At 46.4% G+C, this 24,479-nt stretch overlaps 1 protein-coding gene across 2 annotated transcripts in view; it reads left to right on the forward strand.

The window, feature by feature from the left end:
* LOC121273354 (nck-associated protein 1-like) overlaps positions 1-24,479 on the forward strand; it is a 147,200-nt gene that overhangs the window by 51,359 nt on the left and 71,362 nt on the right. For both annotated transcript variants that reach the window (XR_005942005.1, XM_041180530.1), the window contains exons 3-8: positions 4,718-4,810; positions 8,332-8,388; positions 17,008-17,150; positions 19,802-19,892; positions 21,883-22,020; positions 23,876-23,924. Coding sequence is in view for 1 of the 2 variants with exons in the window: in XM_041180530.1 (XP_041036464.1) it covers positions 4,718-4,810; positions 8,332-8,388; positions 17,008-17,150; positions 19,802-19,892; positions 21,883-22,020; positions 23,876-23,924 (571 nt within the window). In the remaining variant the exon portion in view is untranslated. The remainder of the gene's footprint in view (positions 1-4,717; positions 4,811-8,331; positions 8,389-17,007; positions 17,151-19,801; positions 19,893-21,882; positions 22,021-23,875; positions 23,925-24,479) is intronic.

Consider the following 24,479-nt stretch of genomic DNA (forward strand, 5'->3'; position numbering starts at 1 on the left):
ACAGTTTGAAGGGTGGTGGAGGAAGGTGAAGTGATCCACAGTTTGAGGGGAGACTGAGGAAGGTGGAGTGATCCACAATTTGAGGAGAGACTGAGGAATTTGAAGTAATCCACAGTTTGAGGGGAGACTGAGGAAGGTGAAGTGATCCACAGTTTGAGGGGAGACTGGAGAAGGTGAAGTGATCCACAATTTGAGCGGAGAATGCGGAAGGTGAAGTGATCCACAGTTTGAGGGGAGACTTGGGAAGGTGAAGTGATCCACAGTTTGAGTGGAGAACGAGGAAGGTGAAGTGATCCACAATTTGAGGGGATACTGGAGAAGGTGAAGTGATCCACAGTTTAAGGGGAGACTGGAGAAGGTGAAGTGATCCACAGTTTGAGGGGAGGTGGAGGCAGGTGAAGTGATCCACTGTTTGTGGGGAGGTGGAGGAAGGTGAAGTGATCCACAGTTTGAGGGGAGAATGAGGAAGGTGAAGTGATCCACAGTTTGAGGGGAGAATGAGGAAGGTGAAGTGATCCACAGTTTGAGGGGAGACTGAGGAAGATGAAGTGATCCACAGTTTGAGTGGAGGTGTAGGAAGGTGAAGTGATCCACAGTTTGAGGGGAGGTGGAGGAAGGTGAAGTGATCCACAGTTTGCGGGGATGTGGAGGAAGGTGAAGTGATCCACAGTTTGAGGGAGACTGGAGAAGGTGAAGTGATCCACAGTTTGAGGGGAGACTGAGGAAGGTGTAGTGATCCATAGTTTGAGGGGAGACTGAGGAAGGTGAAGTGATCCACAGTTTGAGGGGAGAATGAGGAAGGTGAAGTGATCCACAGTTTGAGGGGAGGTGGAGGAAGGTGAAGTGATCCACAGTTTGAGGGGAGAATGAGGAAGGTCAAGTGATCCACAGTTTGAGGGGAGGCTGGAGAAGGTGAAGTGATCCACAGTTTGAAGGGAGGTGGAGGAAGGTGAAGTGATCCACAGTTTGAGGGGAGACTGAGGAAGGTGAAGTGATCCACAGTTTGAGGGGAGACTGAGGAATTTGATGTAATCCACAGTTTGAGGGGAGACTGAGGAAGGTGAAGTGATCCACAGTTTGAGGGGAGAGTGGAGAAGGTGAAGTGATCCACAGTTTGTGGGGAGGCGGAGGAAGGTGATGTGATCCACAATTTGAGGGGAGACTGGAGAAGGTGAGGTGATCCACAGTTTGAGGGGAGGTGGAGGAAGGTGAAGTGATCCACTGTTTGTGGGGAGGTGGAGGAAGGTGAAGTGATCCACAATTTGAGGGGAGAATGAGGAATGTGAAGTGGTCCACAGTTTGAGGGGTGACCGGGGAAGTTGATGTGATCCACAGTTTGAGGGGAGAATGAGGAAGGTGAAGTGATCCCCAGTTTGTTGGGAGGTGGAGGAAGGTGAAGTGATCCACAGTTTGTGGGGAGTGGAGAAAGGTGAAGTGATCCACAGTTTGAGGGGAGGTGGAGGCAGGTGAAGTGATCCACAGTTTGAGGGGAGGTGGAGAAAGGTGAAGTAATCCACATTTTGAGGGGAGGTGGAGGAAGGTGAAGTGATCCACAGTTTGTGGGGAGGTGGAAGAAGGTGAAGTAATCCACATTTTGAGGGGAGGTGGATGAAGGTGAAGTGATCCACAGTTTGTGGGTATGTGGAGGAAGGTGAAGTGATCCACAGTTTGAGGGGAGGTGGAGGAAGGTGAAGTGATCCACTGTTTGTGGGGAGGTGGAGGAAGGTGAAGTGATCCACAATTTGAGGGGAGAATGAGGAATGTGAAGTGGTCCACAGTTTGAGGGGTGACCGGGGAAGTTGATGTGATCCACAGTTTGAGGGGAGAATGAGGAAGGTGAAGTGATCCCCAGTTTGTTGGGAGGTGGAGGAAGGTGAAGTGATCCACAGTTTGTGGGGAGTGGAGAAAGGTGAAGTGATCCACAGTTTGAGGGGAGGTGGAGGCAGGTGAAGTGATCCACAGTTTGTGGGGAGGTGGAAGAAGGTGAAGTAATCCACATTTTGAGGGGAGGTGGATGAAGGTGAAGTGATCCACAGTTTGTGGGTATGTGGAGGAAGGTGAAGTGATCCACAGTTTGAGGGGAGACTGGAGAAGGTGAAATGATCCACAGTTTGAGGGGAGACTGAGGACGGTGAAGTGATCCACAGTTTGTGGCGAGGTGGAGGAAGGTGAAGTGATCCACAGTTTGTGGTGAGGTGGAGGAAGGTGAAGTGATCCACAATTTGAGGGGAGAATGAGGAACGTGAAGTGATCCACAGTTTGAGGGGAGGTGGAGGAAGGTGAAGTGATCCACAGTTTGAGGGGAGACTGAGGAAGGTGAAGTGATCCACAGTTTGAGGGGAGACTGAGGAAGGTTTGGTGATCCACAGTTTGAGGGGAGACTGAGGAAGGTGAAGTGATCCAAAGTTTGAGGGGAGACTGAGGAAGGTGAAGTGATCCACAGTTTGAGAGGAGACTGGAGAAGGTGAAGTGATCCACTGTTTGAGGGGAGACTGAGGAAGGAGAAGTGATCCACAGTTTGAGGGGAGACTGGAGAAGGTGAAGTGATCCACAGTTTTAGGGGAGGTGGAGGAAGGTGAAGTGATCCACAGTTTGAGGGGAGGTGGAGGAAGATGATGTGATCCACAGTTTGAGGGGAGAATGAGGAAGATGAAGTGATCCACAGTTTGAGGGGAGGTGGAGGAAGGGGAAGTGATCCACAGTTTGAGGCGAGACTGAGGAAGGTGAAGTGATCCACAGTTTGAGGGGAGACTGAGGAAGGTGAAGTGATCCACAGTTTGAGGGGAGACTGAGGAAGGTGAAGTGATCCACAGTTTGAGGGGAGACTGAGGAAGGTGAATTGATCCACAGTTTGAGGGGAGGTGGAGGAAGGTGAAGTGATCCACAGTTTGAGGGGAGACTGAGGAAGGTGAAGTGAACCACAGTTTGAGGGGAGGTGGAGGAAGGTGAAGTGATCCACAGTTTGAGGGGAGTTGGAGGAAGTTGAAGTGATCCACAGTTTGAGGGGAGGTGGAGAAAGATGAAGTGATCCACAGTTTGAGGCTCAGGCAAGAAAGAGTTTTCCTCTCAACACAATGAGTTTGGAGCATTTTGAACCTTTGGGAGACAAAGGAGGCACGTTTCACTGGATCGTTGATCATAGTCGTTGTCTAATAGGTGGATCTCCACTTTCCGAATCAGACAGCAGAAGACATTCCATGAATCACAACATTTTTTTTTGTTAAACTATATTTCAGTGCAAGTACCAGTTTCCACTCTTGCCTCCTGCATCCTTTCTCTGTCCAGAAGCAAAAACCCCCTCACTTCACTGGGGAAATCACCAAATTGAGGTACAGAAGACAGGTTATGAGGGAATAGCTTGAAGAGGTGGATGTGAGAGATGGGCCACCTATGAATTGCCAAGTGATCGGTATTCTGCCCAGGGCAGAGTGAGTCTAGTATGCCTTCAAATGCACAAAGCAGGAATTATACAGAAAAGAACGTCCTGCATTCATATAGTGCTTTCCATGACCACTGGATGTCTCAAAGCACTTTGCATATAATGAAGTACTTTTTGAAGTGTCGTCTCTGTTGTAAGATAAGAGACACAGAAGCCAATTGCGCTCAGCAAGTCCCCACGGACAGCAGCATGATAATGACCTGGTGTCTTTTTGTGATGTTGGCTGAGGGATAAATATTGGCCAGGGACAAGGTGGAGAATTTCCCTGCTCTCCTTCAAGATAGTGCCATGGGGGCTTTTACATCCAGCAGAGCAGACAGCTGGGGCCTGAGAGACGGTGCAGTGCTCCCTCAGGAGTGTTAGGCTTGGTTTTTGGGATCGGACCCTAGAGTGGGACTTGAACCCAGAATCTCATGACTCGGAGGCAAGAGTGCTCCCAGCTGAGCCGCAGTGGACATGTGACTCACCAGTGTCCTTGTCTCTATTTCTGCTGCCATTCACTCATGTTGCTTTCTGTGTACTTGGGATGTGGTAGCTCCTCATTTCCTTGACACCCAAGTTATTTTCCCCCTCTATCGTTTTCATTCCCTTGCCACCTCACTTCTCTGTATTAAAAGTAACTGCACCTAAAAGGTATTTGGGAAGTCCCGGGGATGTGTTAAGATTTTAGTGGATGACACACTCTTTCCTTTTCCCTTTGGGGAGGCAATAGCATAGTGGTATTGTCACTGGACTGTAATCCAGAGACCCAGGATAATGCTCTGGGGATCTGGGTTCAAATCCCACCACAATAGATGGTGAAATGTGAATTCAATACAAATCTGGAATTAGAAGTCTAATGATGACCATGAAACCATTTTCGATTGTTGTAAAAACCCATCTGGGTCACTAATGCCCTTTAGGGAAGGAAATCTGGCATCCTTACCTGGTCTGGCCTACATGTGACTCCAGACCCACTGCAATGTGGTTGACTCTCAATTGCCCTTGTGACAGGTCATTTAGGGATGGGCAATTGATACTGGATGCCCATACCCCATGAACGATTAATAAAAAGAATTTCAGCCATGTTTACTTGCCCGGCCACCACAGTTCTTCACACTAAAATCTTATTTTCTGATTTTTAAATCGCAATGTTCAATAACAAAATCGAACTGAGTGATTCAGGCCAGCCTCACTGAAACCCCATGTTAGTGAGATTCCTTCACCTGAAACATCCATTTTTCCCTGTTAATATGCAGAACCTTGACTCAGTTTAACATTCCCTTCATTCCCTCACAGAGCCACCTCAGCAACATCCAGAAGGAGAAGTCGGAAATTCTGAAGAACCTGACCAATTTCTACCATTCCTTTGTGGATGTCATGGAATTCCGAGTGAGTCTGCGCCTTAACATCAATGTCATGCTCCCACTCATCACGGGATCAGCCGATTGACTTGTCCTTCAATTTAGCCACACAGATAAAGGTTTGAATTCAATGAGGACAAGGACATGAAGCTTGTATAACTGCCAACACTTTCTGCCGGCACATTTATCAATTGAACTGTAACCAGTATAATCAATTGATTGGTAGAAATGAAAGATGCATTAGTGCCTGGATATACATCTTGTGGTGCAGTGGATTGTGTCCCTGCTTCTGAGCCTGAAACTCTGGGTTCAAGTCCCACTCCGGGACTTGATGGCCAAGGAAGGTGTGTTCATAACGTGGCCAAACAAGTTGTGTATCAACTTGTAAATCCTGCCAACACACGTCAATGGCAGGTGGTAAGAGTGAGAGAGATTCCTGGTCAACCATGTGATGGAAAGAGATTGGAATCTCTAGCATCACTCTCCAGACTGCAACATGCATGTAAAAGTGCCACAGCAACTGAAACTCCTTGGGGAGCTGGGTGGTCTGTGTGGGGTTCAATGCCTGTTTCAGCTGGGGGTGGATTTGGGACCTACCTCCCTGCCCTTCCCGTTGTGGAGCTCATGGTGCTGTGGTGCGAACTGGCCTTAAGGCAGAGAACTCAAGAAGAAGATACTTCATATTGTTATGATGTATAAACCATAGCATTTTGGCACAATGTTTTGGCATGCTTTGGAGGGGCAGAGGTTGGGTGTGGGGTGGGGGGCTTTGGAAAAGTCACTGTGTCACTCGAAGGGCAGGGGGAATGTCACTGTGTCTCTGGACGTGGGTAGAGAACGCCACTGTCTCTCCATAGTGAGGATGTAAATGTAAACTGATAGTTGGGGGGCGGTGGTGTTAAAGATCACTGTGACTCCAGGGGAGGGGAGGGCATATCGCTGTGTCACTAAGTGAGAGTTGGGGGTGGGGTGTGCGGAAAGTGAGACTTGGATTTCTATAGCCTTGTTTGTGGCTACAGGACATCTCAGAGCACATTACAGTCAGTGCACGTCTGCTAGGTAGTCACTGATGTAATGTAGGAAAGGTGGCAGTCAGTTTGTGCGCAGCAAGCTCCTACAGACAACAGTATGAAAATGAGGAAATAATGTGTTTTAGTGATGTTGGTTGAGGGATAATTTTTTGCTGGGACCCCAAGGAGAGACCCCGCTTCTTCAAAATAGTGCCATGGGTTCTTTTACATTCAACTGAGAGGGAGACGAGGCGTTGGCTTATCAGGGAAAACATTGCTCCAACTCTCTAATCTCTGCTGTCAATCTCACCATGTTTATTTACACAAGGTAAAGAGGTTTCAAGTGCTTTGAGTTTCACCTATTGATAATTTGAAGGGTCTGGATGATTGACACTTTTATTGTCCTGTATGAAAAGGAGCCTTTTTTTAAGCAAGTGGAACGTTATCAATGAATGACTTTTTTAAAAAAAAAACTTTTTTTTATACATTCTACTTGTCACTATAGGGTTCATTGCTCCTATACAGTGTATAGTGGGTGAATGGACATGGAAGTGCCGTAGATTGGCATGAGGGCGGCATGAGAGGTCATGGGTGTGAGGGCAATACCTTGGCATGGGGGCATGAGGGCCATAGGGGGTTGGAGGGGTGCATACCTTGGCATGGGGGGCATGCGGGACCAAAGGGAGTGGGTGGGCAGCATACCTTGGCATGAGTTGGGGGGGGTGGTGGGTGCATGAGGAAGACTTTTTAAACTTACCTTTTAAAAGGCCCCTTCATGCAGACTATGGTTCACAACACCTCTGAGATGCCTTGAGCCACGACTCATTGAAAACCTGGCCTGATTCCATGAAAACTGTGGAAGACTAGGACATGCCTATCCCCGCAATGGAGCCAGCCAGGTCAGGAGTGCAGGAAGGGGGCCTATAACCCAAACATTCCTGCACCCTTCAAAGGCCCTGTTAAAAAATTGGAAACCCCAGGAATGGGGTTGGGAATCTCGGAATCAGGTCCCAGCTACCACTTTTAAAGGGCTCCCGAGTCATCCCAACTCGGTGAACATCCAGGCCGAAATTCCTCCTCATCTCCATCTTAAATGGGAGACCACTTATTCTAAAATGTTGTCCCTTAGTTTAGATTCCCCAAGATGAGAAACATCCTTTCAGCATCCACCCTGTCGAGTCCCCTCAGAATCTTCCATGTTTCAATAAAGATCACCTCTCATTCTTCTAAACTCCAGTGAGTTCCAGCTCAACCTGTTCAACCATTTCTCATAAGGCAACCCCTTCATTGCAGGAATCAGCCTAGTGAACCTTCTCTGTTTCCTGTTAGTGAGCCAATCCTCTATGCATGATAATATATCACCCCCAACACCAAGTGCTCTTATGGAATAACTTCTTATGTGGCACTTTATTGAATGCCTTTTGGGAATACAAATACAGAACACCTACCGGTTCCCCTTTGCCCACCCAACTTGTTACACCCTCAAAGAACTCTACTAATGTTATCAAGCATGATTCCCCTTTCACAAAACCATGTTGACTCTGCCTGACTATATTATGATTTTCTAAATGCCCTGCTCCTACTTACTTCTTAATGGATCCCAGCAATTTCCCAATGAGGGATGTTAAGCTAACTGGCCTATAGTTTCCTGCTTTCTGTCTCCCTCCTTTCTTGATGAGGGGTGTTATGTTTGCAGGTTTCCAAACCACTGGGACCTTTCCGGAGTCCAGGTACTTTTGGAAGATTGCAACCAACACATCCACTCCCAGCGCTGCCACTTGTTTTAAGACCCTAAGATGCAGGCCATCTAGTCCAGGGGACTTGTCAACCTTTAGCCCCATTCTGAAAAACATCAGCCGCTGCTCACCAATCAGCACCTTCCCTTGTGTTGACATTACTTTTAGGTTTTTTTAACCTCCCTGCCCAATGCCTTGAACTCCGACAGGTCTGCTCTCCTTACCTCCAAGCTTTTTAAAGGAAGAAAGAGTCATGAAGGGAATTATATAAATCTTTCTTTCTATATGCTGCGTAACACTACATTCCAGCCCAATAACGCTAGGCAGCTGAATTGCTTTTTACTTGGGCCTTCAAGCCTAGTTTCTCCTGGCCTTTAATTCTGTATTTTTTTCCTTTATTCTTTCATGGGATGTGGGTGTCTCTGGCAAGGTCAGCATTTGTTGCCCATCCCTAATTGCCCTTGAACTGAGGGGCTTGCTAGGCCATTTCAGAGCCAACCATATTGCTGTGGGTCTGGAGTCACATGTAGGCCAGACCAGGTAAGGACAGCAGATTTCCTTCCCTAAAGGATATTAGTGACCCAGATGGGTTTTTACAACAATCAGTGATAGTTCCATGGCCACCATTACTGAGACTAGCTTTATATTCCAGATTTTATTAATTGTTCTTAAATTCCACCAGCTGCCGTATTGGGGTTTGAACCTGTGTCCCCAGAGAATTAGCCTGGATTATGAGTTCATTGATGTTACCACTATGCTACCACCTCCCCTATACTGAAGGTTCTTCTGCTTGTGTTTTACAGGAGAATGTGAATGAGTTACTGACTTCAATGGATAATTATCAAATGTACCTGGACATAGTAAGTATCTTATACAGGACTGGATATAGGAAGTATCTGTAAGACCAAAAACAGAGAAGAATAGTGGTAAAGGCAAACTATTCAGAGTGGCAGACGGCAGGAAGCAGGGTCTCACAAGGATGGTGCTGGGACCATTATTATTTACAATTTCTATCAATGAATTACACTTTGGAATTTGTGGATACAACCTTTTTTTGGATGTGGGGGTGGATGTTCAATGCTGAGGAGGAGCACAAGAATTTACAAGACAGCATTAGTAAAACCTGCATAATGTCAATTACCAGGGGGCACAGATTGAAGGTGGTTGGTAGAAGGATTAGAGGGGACATGAGAGAAATCTTTTTCACCCAGAGGGTGGTGGGTGTCTGGAATTCACTGCCGAAGCCGGTGATTGAAACTGAAACGCTCAACTCATTTAAAAGGTACTTGGATCTGCATCTGAAGTGCTGTAACCTGCAGGGCTACAGACCAGGTACTGGAAATTGGGATTAAAGATGAGCAGCTAGTTTCTTTTGTCTCTTTTCTGGCCGGCGCAGACATGCTGGGCAGAATGGGCTCTTTCTGCACTGTAACTTTTCTATGGTTCCATGGGCCGAATGAATTTCAACACAGATAAATAGGAGGTGCTAGATTTCGGTAAGTAAAATGAGTTGCCTATTAGAAAATAATAATCTAAATAGACAAATGAACAAAGGGATAAAGGAGTGCAAATAGACAAATTACAAGAAGGCAGGTTAATGAAGCTATTAAAAAATAGTCAAACCAAGCACTAGTGTTCTCTTCCAGAAATCCTGTTGAAGGATAGAAACTGGAGACAACTTTTACACACTTTTATTTACAGAGACGCACATTACAAGCATACGCCTTCTAACCAAATAACCACAATTTTAGCCTGTGTAGATTTATAGGGGGCTCAGGTGAATGCCCACTACCTGCATGCATTTAAACACAATTAAAACACAATTAATAGGTTCTCTTCTCTCTTTTTAAATAAAGATTAGAGTTAATATGGACAACCAAAGTTTCAAAACAAATAAATCAAAAATCTTCATATTCTGTACAAAGCATTCCATTGTGAGATACCACTCCACTAGCACCCCTCACAATTTCTTCATCCATACGCTTTTTGTAAAACAATCAGACAGTTGATAACTTGCATCTACCCTCTTAATTTGAGGATTTTCTTTCTCTCCACTTTTTTTCAAACCAGCAAGCTCAATCCATTACCTTTTCTCAATCTCACAATTTGTACAGGGTATATTATCCCACAATGAATGATTATTTACTCAACATTCAATGGGTATACAATCTTCGGAATGTCCCTTATACAGAATCTCAGTTAAAATATTTGACAAATAGAATCCCTTAGCCACTGCCTCCACAAGAGCCAGTATTTCAGCAGCCAAAGTACTTTTAACAACCCCTTTTATTTTGTTAGCTGCCCAAGTTAAAGAACATTTCCCATTTTTACCCTTAAGGAATATTATGAAATCAGTTGCACTAAAATACCCATCAGGAAGAGTAACATGTGAAGCATTCGAAAAAAATGACTATTTTCACACTCTTTAGGTTATCTAAGGATAGGAGCTTAAGACACGCCTTTCTCTGGATTTAATTTTTATTGTTTTAAACAATACTTTTAAAACATTGTCTACTTTGGGTGTTTTATCATCAAATATACTGCCAACACGTCAAAGTTGGACTGGTCTGAGTGCACAGTCTGTTCAACTGACTGATCAAACTTTCCAAATGTCCTATTTCATCTTGTAACATATTGTCATCTTTCTGTGATGACCTAGCAAAATTAACTGACATGGGAGTAAAAGTCTCTGAACAGGATTGTTGATTTAAAGTTGTTCCAGATCTACGCTGCTTAATATCTAAAGCGAGATATTTAAAAGCCTCACTCCCAATTTTACATTCTACTCTAATTTTATTCACAACACATTTCTCAAATTCATCCAGGATCTCAGCAACCTCCTCATTAACCCTACCTTTGGCAAAGTCCAACCTTGCTAAACACCAGTGCAAACTAATCATTTTGTTACTACAAACATGCCTCCTGCCTCCCTCAGTAAATCTCCATTTTGTTACTACAAACATGCCTCCTGCCTCCCTCAGTAAATCTCCATTTTGTTACTACAAACATGCCTCCTGCCTCCCTCAGTAAATCTCCATTTTGTTACCTCAAACATGCCCCCTGCCTCCCTCAGTAAATCTCCATTTTGTTACCTCAGACATGCCTCCTGCCTCCCTCAGTAAATCTCCATTTTGTTACTACAAACGTGCCTCCTGCCTCCCTCAGTAAATCTCCATTTTGTTACCTCAGACATGCCTCCTGCCTCCCTCAGTAAATCTCCATTTTGTTACTACAAACATGCCTCCTGCCTCCCTCAGTAAATCTCCATTTTGTTACTACAAACATGCCTCCTGCCTCCCTCAGTAAATCTCCATTTTGTTACTACAAACATGCCTCCTGCCTCCCTCAGTAAATCTCCATTTTGTTACCTCAGACATGCCTCCTGCCTCCCTCAGTAAATCTCCATTTTGTTACCTCAAACATGCCTCCTGCCTCCCTCAGTAAATCTCCATTTTGTTACTACAAACGTGCCTCCTGCCTCCCTCAGTAAATCTCCATTTTGTTACTACAAACATGTCTCCTGCCTCCCTCAGTAAATCTCCATTTTGTTACTACAAACATGCCTCCTGCCTCCCTCAGTAAATCTCCATTTTGTTACTACAAACATGTCTCCTGCCTCCCTCAGTAAATCTCCATTTTGTTACCTCAGACATGCCTCCTGCCTCCCTCAGTAAATCTCCATTTTGTTACCTCAGACATGCCTCCTGCCTCCCTCAGTAAATCTCCATTTTGTTACTACAAACATGCCCCCTGCCTCCCTCAGTAAATCTCCATTTTGTTACTACAAACATGCCCCCTGCCTCCCTCAGTAAATCTCCATTTTGTTACTACAAACATGCCTCCTGCCTCCCTCAGTAAATCTCCATTTTGTTACTACAAACATGCCCCCTGCCTCCCTCAGTAAATCTCCATTTTGTTACTACAAACATGCCCCCTGCCTCCCTCAGTAAATCTCCATTTTGTTACTACAAACATGCCTCCTGCCTCCCTCAGTAAATCTCCATTTTGTTACTACAAACATGCCTCCTGCCTCCCTCAGTAAATCTCCATTTTGTTACTACAAACATGCCTCCTGCCTCCCTCAGTAAATCTCCATTTTGTTACTACAAACATGCCTCCTGCCTCCCTCAGTAAATCTCCATTTTGTTACCTCAGACATGCCTCCTGCCTCCCTCAGTAAATCTCCATTTTGTTACTACAAACATGCCTCCTGCCTCCCTCAGTAAATCTCCATTTTGTTACCTCAAACATGCCTCCTGCCTCCCTCAGTAAATCTCCATTTTGTTACCTCAAACATGCCTCCTGCCTCCCTCAGTAAATCTCCATTTTGTTACTACAAACATGCCTCCTGCCTCCCTCAGTAAATCTCCATTTTGTTACTACAAACATGCCTCCTGCCTCCCTCAGTAAATCTCCATTTTGTTACTACAGACATGTCTCCTGCCTCCCTCAGTAAATCTCCATTTTGTTACTACAAACATGCCTCCTGCCTCCCTCAGTAAATCTCCATTTTGTTACTACAAACATGCCTCCTGCCTCCCTCAGTAAATCTCCATTTTGTTACCTCAGACATGCCTCCTGCCTCCCTCAGTAAATCTCCATTTTGTTACTACAAACATGCCTCCTGCCTCCCTCAGTAAATCTCCATTTTGTTACTACAAACATGCCTCCTGCCTCCCTCAGTAAATCTCCATTTTGTTACTACAAACATGTCTCCTGCCTCCCTCAGTAAATCTCCATTTTGTTACCTCAAACATGCCTCCTGCCTCCCTCAGTAAATCTCCATTTTGTTACCTCAAACATGCCTCCTGCCTCCCTCAGTAAATCTCCATTTTGTTACTACAAACATGCCTCCTGCCTCCCTCAGTAAATCTCCATTTTGTTACTACAAACATGCCTCCTGCCTCCCTCAGTAAATCTCCATTTTGTTACTACAAACATGCCTCCTGCCTCCCTCAGTAAATCTCCATTTTGTTACTACAAACATGCCTCCTGCCTCCCTCAGTAAATCTCCATTTTGTTACTACAAACATGCCTCCTGCCTCCCTCAGTAAATCTCCATTTTGTTACCTCAAACATGCCTCCTGCCTCCCTCAGTAAATCTCCATTTTGTTACCTCAAACATGCCTCCTGCCTCCCTCAGTAAATCTCCATTTTGTTACTACAAACATGCCTCCTGCCTCCCTCAGTAAATCTCCATTTTGTTACTACAAACATGCCTCCTGCCTCCCTCAGTAAATCTCCATTTTGTTACCTCAAACATGCCTCCTGCCTCCCTCAGTAAATCTCCATTTTGTTACCTCAAACATGCCTCCTGCCTCCCTCAGTAAATCTCCATTTTGTTACCTCAAACATGCCTCCTGCCTCCCTCAGTAAATCTCCATTTTGTTACTACAAACATGCCTCCTGTCTCCCTCAGTAAATCTCCATTTTGTTACTACAAACATGCCTCCTGCCTCCCTCAGTAAATCTCCATTTTGTTACTACAAACATGCCTCCTGCCTCCCTCAGTAAATCTCCATTTTGTTACCTCAAACATGCCTCCTGCCTCCCTCAGTAAATCTCCATTTTGTTACTACAAACATGCCTCCTGCCTCCCTCAGTAAATCTCCATTTTGTTACCTCAAACATGCCCCCTGCCTCCCTCAGTAAATCTCCATTTTGTTACTACAAACATGCCTCCTGCCTCCCTCAGTAAATCTCCATTTTGTTACTACAAACATGCCTCCTGCCTCCCTCAGTAAATCTCCATTTTGTTACTACAAACATGCCTCCTGCCTCCCTCAGTAAATCTCCATTTTGTTACCTCAAACATGCCTCCTGCCTCCCTCAGTAAATCTCCATTTTGTTACTACAAACATGCCTCCTGCCTCCCTCAGTAAATCTCCATTTTGTTACCTCAAACATGCCTCCTGCCTCCCTCAGTAAATCTCCATTTTGTTACTACAAACATGCCTCCTGCCTCCCTCAGTAAATCTCCATTTTGTTACCTCAAACATGCCTCCTGCCTCCCTCAGTAAATCTCCATTTTGTTACCTCAAACATGCCTCCTGCCTCCCTCAGTAAATCTCCATTTTGTTACTACAAACATGCCTCCTGCCTCCCTCAGTAAATCTCCATTTTGTTACCTCAAACATGCCTCCTGCCTCCCTCAGTAAATCTCCATTTTGTTACCTCAAACATGCCTCCTGCCTCCCTCAGTAAATCTCCATTTTGTTACTACAAACGTGCCTCCTGCCTCCCTCAGTAAATCTCCATTTTGTTACTACAAACATGTCTCCTGCCTCCCTCAGTAAATCTCCATTTTGTTACTACAAACATGCCTCCTGCCTCCCTCAGTAAATCTCCATTTTGTTACTACAAACATGCCTCCTGCCTCCCTCAGTAAATCTCCATTTTGTTACCTCAAACATGCCTCCTGCCTCCCTCAGTAAATCTCCATTTTGGTCCCTGAATAGCTCCAACTTCCTCTGAAAACCGTTTCACGGTTAAGATGCCTTTAGAAGGCCTTTGAATTCTCTTTTATGTCAGCCACCAATCTATTCTTGTACTGTCTCTTTTCCCCTCTTTCTTCCTTTTTCACTTTTCAGTACGTTTTATATTCAGCCTGATTCTCTTATGTGTTATTAACCTGCTGTTTGCCCTTTTTCTGCTTCCTCCTACTCTAACTCTTTCATCATCTAGGGAGTTGGGCCTTTGTTTATCCTCCCTTTCCCTCTCATTGGAATGGACCTAGATTGTGAACCATCTCCCCTTTAAAGACCGTCTGTTGCTCCATTACAGGGTCATCTGCCAGCCTTTAATTCCCATTTATCCAGGCCGGATCCCTTCTCAATTCACTGACATAAATCCTCCTCCCATTCAGTATTTTTATTGTCGATTGTTTATTGCTCTTCATAACTAACCTACGCCTTATGACACTGATCATGTTTCCTGAGAGGCTTCCCACATCCTCCACTTGACTCACTACACTCCTCAGGACCAGACCCTAACACATTGGGCAAGAAACATGTTCATCAAGAAAATTCTCCTAAATGCGCTTCACAGAAACATAGAAACCAGGAACAGGAGAAGGCCATTCAGCCCTTTGAGCCTGCTCTGCCATTCATTATGATCATGGCTGACCATCCAACTCAATATCCTGCTCCCGCTTTCTCCCCATATCTTTTGATCCCTTTCGCCCCAAGAGCTATATCTAACTCCTCCTTGAAAACATACAATGTTTTGGTCTCAACTACTTTCTGTGGTAACGAATTCCACAGGCTCACTACTCTCTGGGTGAAGACATTTCTCCATCTCAGTCCTAAATGGTCTACCCCATATCCTCGGACTGTGACCCCTGGTTCTGGACTCCCCCACCATTGGGAACATCCTTCCTGCATCTACCCTGTCTAGTCCTATTAGAATTCTCTAGGTTTCTATGAGATCCCCCCCTCATTCTTCTGAACTCCAGCGAATATAATCCTAACCGACTCAATCTCTCCTCATATGTCAGTCCTGCCATCCCAGGAATCAGTCTGGTAAACCTCTGCTGCACTCCCTCTATAGCAAGAACATCCTTCCTCAGATAAGGAGACCAAAGCTGCACACAATATTCCAGGTGTGGTCTCACCAAGGTCCTGTACAATTGCAGCAAGACATCCCTGTTCCTGTACTCGAATCCTCTCGCTATGAAGGCCAACATACCATTTGCCTTCTTTACCGCCTGCTGCACCTGCATGCTTACCTTCAGCGACTGGTGTACAAGGACACCCAGGTCTCATTGCACATTCCCCTCTCTCAATTTATAGCCATTCAGATAATAATCTGCCTTCCTGGTTTTGCTACCACAGTGGATAACCTCACATTTATCCACATTATACTGCATCTGCCATGCATTTGCCCACTCACTCAGCTTGTCCAAATCACACTGAAGCATCTCTGCATCCTCCTCACAGCTCACCCTCCCACCCAGCTTTGTGTCATCTGCAAATCTGGGGATATTATATTTAATTCCCTCATCTAAATCATTAATATATATTGTGAATAGCTGGGGTCCCAGCACCGATCCCTGTGGTACCCCACTAATCACTGCCTACCATTCGGAAAAAGACCCGTTTATTCCTACTCTTTGTTTCCTTTCTGCCAACCAGTTTTCTATTCATCTCAATGCATCACCCCCAATCCCATGTGCTTTAATTTTACACGCCAATCTCTTATGTCAAAAGCCTTCTGAAAGTCCAAATAAACCACATCCACTGGCTCCCCCTCATCAACTCTACCAGTTAGATCCTCAAAAAATTCCAGTAGATTTGTCAAGCATGATTTCCCTTCAGAAATTCCCCTTCTCTCTGCCTTTAACACAATCATTGCTCGATTCAATGGTGCAGATGGTGGTGTCAGAAAAGACAGTCCCATATTACTCCTGTTGTAGTCCAGTGGTATTGACCTGAAGGGTGTACTGGAGCCAACAGAAAACAGGCTTAGTGCACTCCAAGTCAATAAGAGTGACCACCTTCTTTCCATTCATCTTCATTATTTCTAGGGAGGATAAGCAGCCTCCAGGTAACTCAAGCTGTACTATTGCCTGTGGCTGGTTTGGGCAGTGTGTTCTATATAGCCCCACTCATCACACTGGCCACCTTTTGCTCACATCCTGTTTGCCCCCCCCCCAAGATTTGCAGTTATCTGGGCAACACAGCCCTTCAGCACTCTTTGGCATCCCCTGCCCCTGTAGATTTTTAAGATCCAGTCCCATTCTTTGGGTTCAGGAGTCACCTAGCGTTGTGAGGCCTGCAGAAAAGTGAGGATATGACTAATTCCTTAGCAGTGAGTTGTCTTTTCACCAGCATTGAGCTATCCACTTCCTGATCCACAGTGGGCACGCATGCATGTCTACATACATATTCGTACACATGCATGCACGCACACACATGCGCACTCACACACGCACACACATGCATGCACTTGCCCACATGCACTCGCCCATTTACACACACACACACACCCTCACACTTACACACACACATAGACAGATGCACGTGCACACACGTGCACTCACACGTGCAATCACACACGCACACGTGCATTCACACGCACACACACACTCACACACATGCACTCACACACGTACACACACGTGCACTCACACACGCACACACACGTGCACTCACACACGTGCACTTACACACACACACACGAGCACTCACACACACACACACACACACACACCGTACAGATGCCTATACTCTCGTAGACAATAACACAAATGTGGAAACACACATTGGCCATGTGTTCATACAATTTGCCTTTGTCCTTTTAACAGATCTCCCAGTTGCTGCAGTTTATATTCATAACAGTCTTATAACCTGTTGACAAATGAACTCATTTTGAAAGCAGGCCAAAGGCAAACAAGGAAACAACTGTTTCAGACTGTGCAACTGAAGTTGGTAAAGAGACAAAAATAACCTATAATTTACAAAAGATGGTTTCACTTCCAGAATGTGAACTATGACCTGACCAAGGGCTACCTTGACTTGATTGTCACCTACACTTCTCTGTTCCTCCTGGTGTCTCGGATCGATGACCGCAAGGTCCTGCTCGGCATGTACAACTGCGCCTATGAAATGTCCAATGGATCAAGGTAATGCAGTTAGTTCCTAGCACAGGGAACCTGCTGCCCCTATGACATTCTGTATGCTCAGCTGTGAACGGGTGTGGGGAATGGAACTCTCGCTGTTTAACCAATAATCATGAAATTGTAACGGTGCACACTGTCCCCAAGTGGAAAACGATTGCTTTTCCGTGCTAGACAATTCCATTCCAGCGAGGGACTATTTCACACACATTCCCAACCCATACTCTTCCACACTAACCATTCAACCCACGTTGTCCATGCAAACAAATTCTTACCCCACAGTACACCATGCCAGCCATTCTTAACTGTAGTCTCCCCCTCTAACCCAGTCTAGACCTATAGTCTCCCACTCCAGCTCATTCTAATCCCACAGTCTCATACACTAATCCATTCCAATCCCACACACTTCTGGCTGGACTCCTACATTCTACTGTCTGTAAACTTCAGGGCATCCAAAACTCTGCTGTCTGTGTCCTAACTCACACCAAATCCCGTTGCCCTGACTTGCATCGGCTCCCAGTCAAGCATCTTGGTTTTAAAATTCTCCTCCTTATTTTCAAATCCCTCCATGGCCTCGCCCCTCCCTTATCTCCCCCAGTCCCACAACCCTCTGAGGTATCTGCACTCATTTAATTCCGGCTTCTTGAGCGTTCCCGATTCTAATCGCTCCACCATTGGCGGCCGTGCCTTCAGCTGCCTGGGCCCCAAGCTCTGGAATTCCCTCCCTATCCCACTCCGCCTCTCTACCTCACTCTCCTCCTTAATGATGCTCTTTAAAACAGACCTTTTTGACCAAGCTTTTGGTCAAATAAATAGAAAAGAATATCATTGAAATTTTCAGCACAGACAGAGGCCATTCGACCCATCGTGTCCATGCTAGCCACCCAGTAACCATCCAGCCTAATGCCACTTTCCAGCTTTTGGCCGGTAGCCTTGTATATCAAGTACCTGTCCAAGTACTGTTTAAATGTGATGAGGGTCTCTGGCTCTACCACCCTTCCAGGCTGTGAGTTCCAGATCCCCACCACCCTCTGGGTGAAAGATATTCCCCTTGAATCCCCTCTAAACCCTAAATCTATGCCCCCTGATTATGCATCCTTAAACCAAGGTGAATAATTCCTTCCTATCCACTCTACCTGGACCCCTCATATTTTATACACTTCACCTCAGCCTCCTCTGTTCCAAAGAAAACAACCCCAGCCGATCCAATCTTGCCTCATAATTAAAATTCTCCAGTCCAGGCAACATCCTGGAAAATCTCCTCTGTACCCTCTCCAGTGCAATCACATCTTTCCTATAGTGCGGTGACCAGAACTGTACACAGTGCTCTAGCTGTGGCCTAACTGGTGTTTTAGACAGTTCCAGCATTACCTCCCAGCTCTTATAGTCTAGACCTCTGCTAATAAAGGCAAGTGTCCCGTGTGCCTTCTTAACCACCTTATGCATCTGTCCAGAATCATAAGAGTAACCTGTGTGTGGAGGCAGACTCATCGACCATTACCCATTACATGGACACGCACTCCAAGGTCCCTCTGTTCCTCTACACTTCTCAGTATCCTACCATTTAGTGTGAATTCCCTTTCCTTGTTAGCCTTCCCCAAATGTATTATCTCACACTTCTCTGGATTGAACTCCATTTGCCACTCTTCTACCCACCTGACCAGTCCATCGATATCTTCCTGCAGTCTCCAGCTTCCTTCTTCAGTATCAACCACACGGCCAATTTTTGTATCATCTGTAAACTTCTTAATCATATCCCCTACATTCCAGTCCAAATCATTGATATACACCACAAAAAGCAAGGGACCTCATACTGAGCTGTGTGGAACCCCATTGGAAACAGTCTTCCAGTCACACAAACACCATCGACCATTACCCTTTGCTTCCTGCCTTGGAGCCAATTTTGGATCCAACTTGCCACTTTGCCTTGGATCCCACAGGCTTTTACTTTTGTGACCAGCCTGCCAGGTGGGAACTTATCAAAAGCCTTGTTAAAATCCATATCGACTACAGCAATGCATGACCCTCATTGACCCTCCTTGCTACCTCCACAAAAAATCCAATCATGTTAATCAGACATGACTTTCCCTTAACAAATCCGTGCTGACTGTCTTTGATCGGTGTGTTTTCAAATGAAGGTTTATCCTGTTCCTCAGAATGTTTTCCAACAATTTTCCCACCAACGAAGTTAGGCTGAGTTTATGAAAGAAAAACGGAAAATGCTGGAAGTATTCAACAAGCTTGGCGGCATCTGTGACGAGAGAATCAGAATGAATGGGGCGGAATTTCATGGCCCTGATAGTAAAATACAGTGAGCCGTTCAGAAGTCCATTGACTTCAGCGGGATTGGAAATCCCACTGGCGGGAAAGGGCCGTAAAATTCCACCCAAAATTTCAGGTTGAGGACCTTTCATCTGAATTTCTCTCTCCACCAGATGCCATCAGAGCATTCCCAGAATTTTTCGTTATTATTTCAGATTTCCAGTATCCAGTATTTTGGTTTTGCACCTGACCTGCTACCTCCTCATGTGGCTCCGTGCCATATTTTGCAAAGCACCTGGGGGTGTTTTACGTTAAAGGCGCTATATAAATATATAAGTTGTTGCTGTTGATCCATATAATTGTCGCCAATTCGGTCGTATCTCTTTTTCAATTAGTGATCCTAGTTTTCCAAAACTTGGGCAGATGTTACTGGACTATGACCATCCATTCAAGAAGCTAACAGAGGAGTTTACAGCTCATTGGAAGGTAAGCATTCACCCCTTCAAAACCACGTTACGGGGATACCCAGTTGTTGAGTTTTCCACTTACGTCTCTGAGTTTTGCTCCTAGGTTTCGGGGTTTCGGGGGAATTGACCGATTCGGCGCAAAAGATTTTCCGCTTTCCGCTGTTTCAACTTTCGATTTGCCCAGATCGGGTCCCACTCTCAGAAGTGGCCACGTCCCCAAGTCAAAACTGTCTCACTGATTCGGGGAGGATCTTCAAACTTTACTTGGTTTTCTTTGACAGGCGCTAATAGGCACTTTGTGAAAGTTCTGCTTTTGCCTTGAAATGTTTCATTTATGGAGAAACTGACTAGTATGCACCAATGAAACTATTAAATGGTTCATTATTCTTTTCCAGGCACTTACAGTAAATTTAACTTAGGTTACTCCCAGGTGGAGGGAGTAACCTGATTAAAAATGCAGATGTTTGGTCTTCAACTCTTTTAATTAAGATGCACCAGTGTTATAATCCAGAAATCCACATGGTGTAGTATAGAACTCAAGCCAAACTTTACATACATCTATAAGCATTTATTGACAGCTTTCAACATTACAAGCATGCATCTCCTAACCCAACAAACACTGTTTGTTTGTGTCTCAGTTAATCTCCACCATCTGCATACAATTAGTATACAATTAATATACAATTAACAGCTTTCTTTCTCTCTTTCAATATGCATTAGAGTTTATATATGCAAACAAAGCTACAACACAGATAAGAGAATAGCCTCCTTATTCTGTACAATTGCAAGGCATTGCTCCTCTAGGACTGCTAACAATCTCCTCATATATGAATTTATTTTTGTAAAGCAATCAGACATTTGCATCCACCCATTTCATTTTAGAGATTTTCTTTCTCTTCAGCATTTGTTTCAAGCCAGCAAGGCTTGAACTTTCAGGAAAAAAAAACCTCCTTTTTACCTTAGACCCAATAAAAGTGTCAATCATCCCAGACCCTTTAAAGTAGCAATAGCAGAAACTGTAAGCACTTGAAACCTCATAATCTTGTATAAATAAACATTGTGCAATTGACAGCATGGATCAGAGATCTGGAGCTGTCTATCAAGCAATCGTTTCCCTGGGACTCAGGTGTTTCAACAGTCTAAAGGATGCCTGGGTTCTCAGCCAAGAATACATAACTTTCTCAGCCAAGCCTAATTATCAATAAATGACTTTTTAAAGCTTTTTTTTATACATCCTACTGTCACTATAGCATTCATTGGTTCTTTCTAGTGTATGGCATGTGAATGGCCATGGAAGTGCCATAGCTTAACATGGGGAGCATGAGGGCCATAGGGATTGGTTGGGGAGGTGGAGCTTGGCATGGGGTATGAGGGGCCAATAGGGGTTGGTTGGGGGCTTAAATTGGCATGGGGGGGGGCTATGGGGAGGCATGGGGGGGGTCAGGTGGGGGGCATGGATGGGCCGTGGGGACTGAGGGGTTATGAGTGGTGAGGGCTGGAGGGCCTTTGTGTTTTTATTTTAACTGGGACAAACCCTGACTCCACAGGCACTTTCCCCTGAGGGAGGTGGACCGAGCCGGGAACTTTCCCAACTCCTGCTACCAGCCTCGAGGATGAAAATCCAGACCATAATAAGCAAGTGAAAAGGGGGAGGGTGGGATAAAGAACACAAGGATAAGTAATTAGGAAAATAAACTTGCCTAACAAATACAAGCAGGATGCTTAATACACTTGATTAAGGTGTAATCCCGCCAGTAAACATCATTTGGGATCATCCCATGAGTCTTGAAGTGATTTGGGAAACAAACAGCCATTTGCTGCCAATGGTGTGACAAAATATTTTCAGAGCCACAGGCAAGGAACCTGATAGGAGGTTCTTGTTTTGTAATATTCTCCCTCCACAACTTCTGATTCTCTGCCCAAATATTATACATCCACACGTTGACTGATGACAAAATGACTCTGAGATTTGCGATTGAATCGTTGACACTGTGGAATTGCTATTGTAGCTCATCGCTGATGCTCTCCTGTCACTGCAAGCCCTCTTCCCAAGGAGGAACTTCAAAGCTGAGGAATGGCGGAGTGCTCATCTGCTCAGCGTGATCAGTGTGCCTGTCACTATGCTCAATCCTGCTGTCTCCGACACCGTAAGCACAATTATTTACTCATTCCAGCACGTTTTCCAACCATACTCTTTGTTCGCCGAAGTACATGAGAATTTGCTTCAACAGAAAAAGTCCAAAAGGCCTTTGTAGTCGTTGTTTTTGTCGCATAGATAATTGTTGCCTCTCAACTTTCCTCTCCACCATTTTCTTTGAACCCCTGTTTCTTCAGAAATACATCGAATGGACAGTTGGATCCATTTATATTATCTGCTTCAAGTGGGGACTCCCTTAATAAACTTCGGGTGATGCATATTAACCTATGTCCTCAAAAGCCATACTAGGGACCCTGATACCTGTTACCCTGAGCCCTGATGCCTGTCACCCTGGGCCCTGGTGCCTGTCACCCTGGGCCCTGGTGCCTGTCACCCTGGGCCCTGGTGCCTGTCACCCTGGGCCCTGGTGCCTGTCACCCTGGGCCCTGGCGCCTGTCACCCTGAGCCCTGACGCCTGTCACCCTGGGCCCTGGTGCCTGTCACCCTGGGCCCTGGTGCCTGTCACCCTGGGCCCTGGTGCCTGTCACCCTGGGCCCTGGCGCGTGTCACCCTGGGCCCTGGCGCGTGTCACACTGGGCCCTGGCGCGTGTCACACTGGGCCCTTACGCGTGTCACCCTGGGCCCTGGCGCGTGTCACCCTGGGCCCTGGCGCGTGTCACCCTGGGCTGTGGCGCCTGTCACCCTGGGCCGTGGTGCCTGTCACCCTGGGCCCTGACGCCTGTCACCCTGGGCCCTGGCACGTGTCACCCTGGGCCCTGGCATGTGTCACCCTGGGCCCTGGCGCGTGTCACCCTGGGCCCTGGCGCGTGTCACCCTGGGCCCTGACGCCTGTCACCCTGGGCCCTGGCGCGTGTCACCCTGGGCCCTGGCGCGTGTCACCCTGGGCTGTGGCGCCTGTCACCCTGGGCCCTGGCGCGTGTCACCCTGGGCCCTGGCGCGTGTCACCCTGGGCTGTGGCGCCTGTCACCCTGGGCCGTGGTGCCTGTCACCCTGGGCCCTGATGCCTGTCACCCTGGGCCCTGGCACGTGTCACCCTGGGCCCTGGCACACGTCACCCTGGGCCCTGGCATGTGTCACCCTGGGCTGTGGCGCCTGTCACCCTGGACCGTGGTGCCTGTCACCCTGGGCCCTGGCGCCTGTCACCCTGGGCCCTGGCATGTGTCACCCTGGGCCCTGGCACGTGTCACCCTGGGCCCTGGCATGTGTCACCCTGGGCCCTGGTGCGTGTCACCCTGGGCTGTGGCGCCTGTCACCCTGGGCCCTGACGCGTATCACCCTGGGCCCTGGCGCCTGTCACCCTGGGCCCTGACATGTGTCTCCCTGGGCCCTGGCACGTGTCACCCTGGGCCCCGGTGCCTGTCACCCTGGGCCCTGACACCTGTCACCCTGGGCCCTGGCGCCTGTCACCCTGGGCCCTGGCGCCTGTCACCCTGGGCCCTGACGCCTGTCACCCTGGGCCCTGGCATGTGTCACCCTGGGCCCTGGCGCCTGTCACCCTGGGCCCTGGCGCCTGTCACCCTGGGCCCTGACGCCTGTCACCCTGGGCCCTGGCACGTGTCACCCTGGGCCCTGGCGCCTGTCACCCTGGGCCCTGGCGCGTGTCACCCTGGGCCCTGACACGTGTCACCCTGGGCCCCGGTGCCTGTCACCCTGGGCCCTGGCGCCTGTCATCCATGCAAAATGTAAAGGATTAAGAAGGTGAAAGCCTCTCTGTGTCTCCTTTGGGATATTAATGACACTGGGACCTTCTGTTTCTTGCCATCGATTGGTGGGGATGAAAATCTGTGGAGATCAAAGCACCATGCTTAAAAAAATAACCACTTAATTGTTGCTTTCTCCTTCAGGTGCCGTGTGAATACCTGTCACTGGAGGTTATGGAGAGATGGATCATCAGTACGTATCAATCTGTAACATTTCAACAGTTCACAGATATATGTGCTAAAATAAGTGAATTATATATCACGAGAGGCTTTCATCACCTAAAGTGCACATGCTGGCAAGGCCATGATGGGTCAAACAATCTCATTTAGCTGCTCTAATTCTGCAATTAGGCAATGGTGGAGCATTTGAACTTTGATAACAAAATCTGGACTGAAAAGAAAGGCACAGACATGAGTAAAATATATTTGGTCAATTTAAAAATCAGCGAATGTATCAGTCAATGAACAAAAAATGAAATAATACACAAATTTAATAACCTGTATTTTCAAAGGGTTAATATATCTGCAACCCAGTGCACAAAAATTCTGTTTCCCTTAGAGAAGGCGTATATTTCTGCAAATTGAGCAACAATTTTATTTAGTCATTGCTCCAACATTACATCCCCAGTTACTGCTCCAACATTACATCCCCAGTTACTGCTCCAACATTACACCCCCAGTTACTGCTCCAACATTACACCCCCAGTTACTGCTCCAACATTACATCCCCAGTTACTGCTCCAACATT

Source organism: Carcharodon carcharias, chromosome X (genome assembly GCF_017639515.1).
Source record: "Carcharodon carcharias isolate sCarCar2 chromosome X, sCarCar2.pri, whole genome shotgun sequence".
Lineage (NCBI taxonomy): Eukaryota > Metazoa > Chordata > Chondrichthyes > Lamniformes > Lamnidae > Carcharodon > Carcharodon carcharias.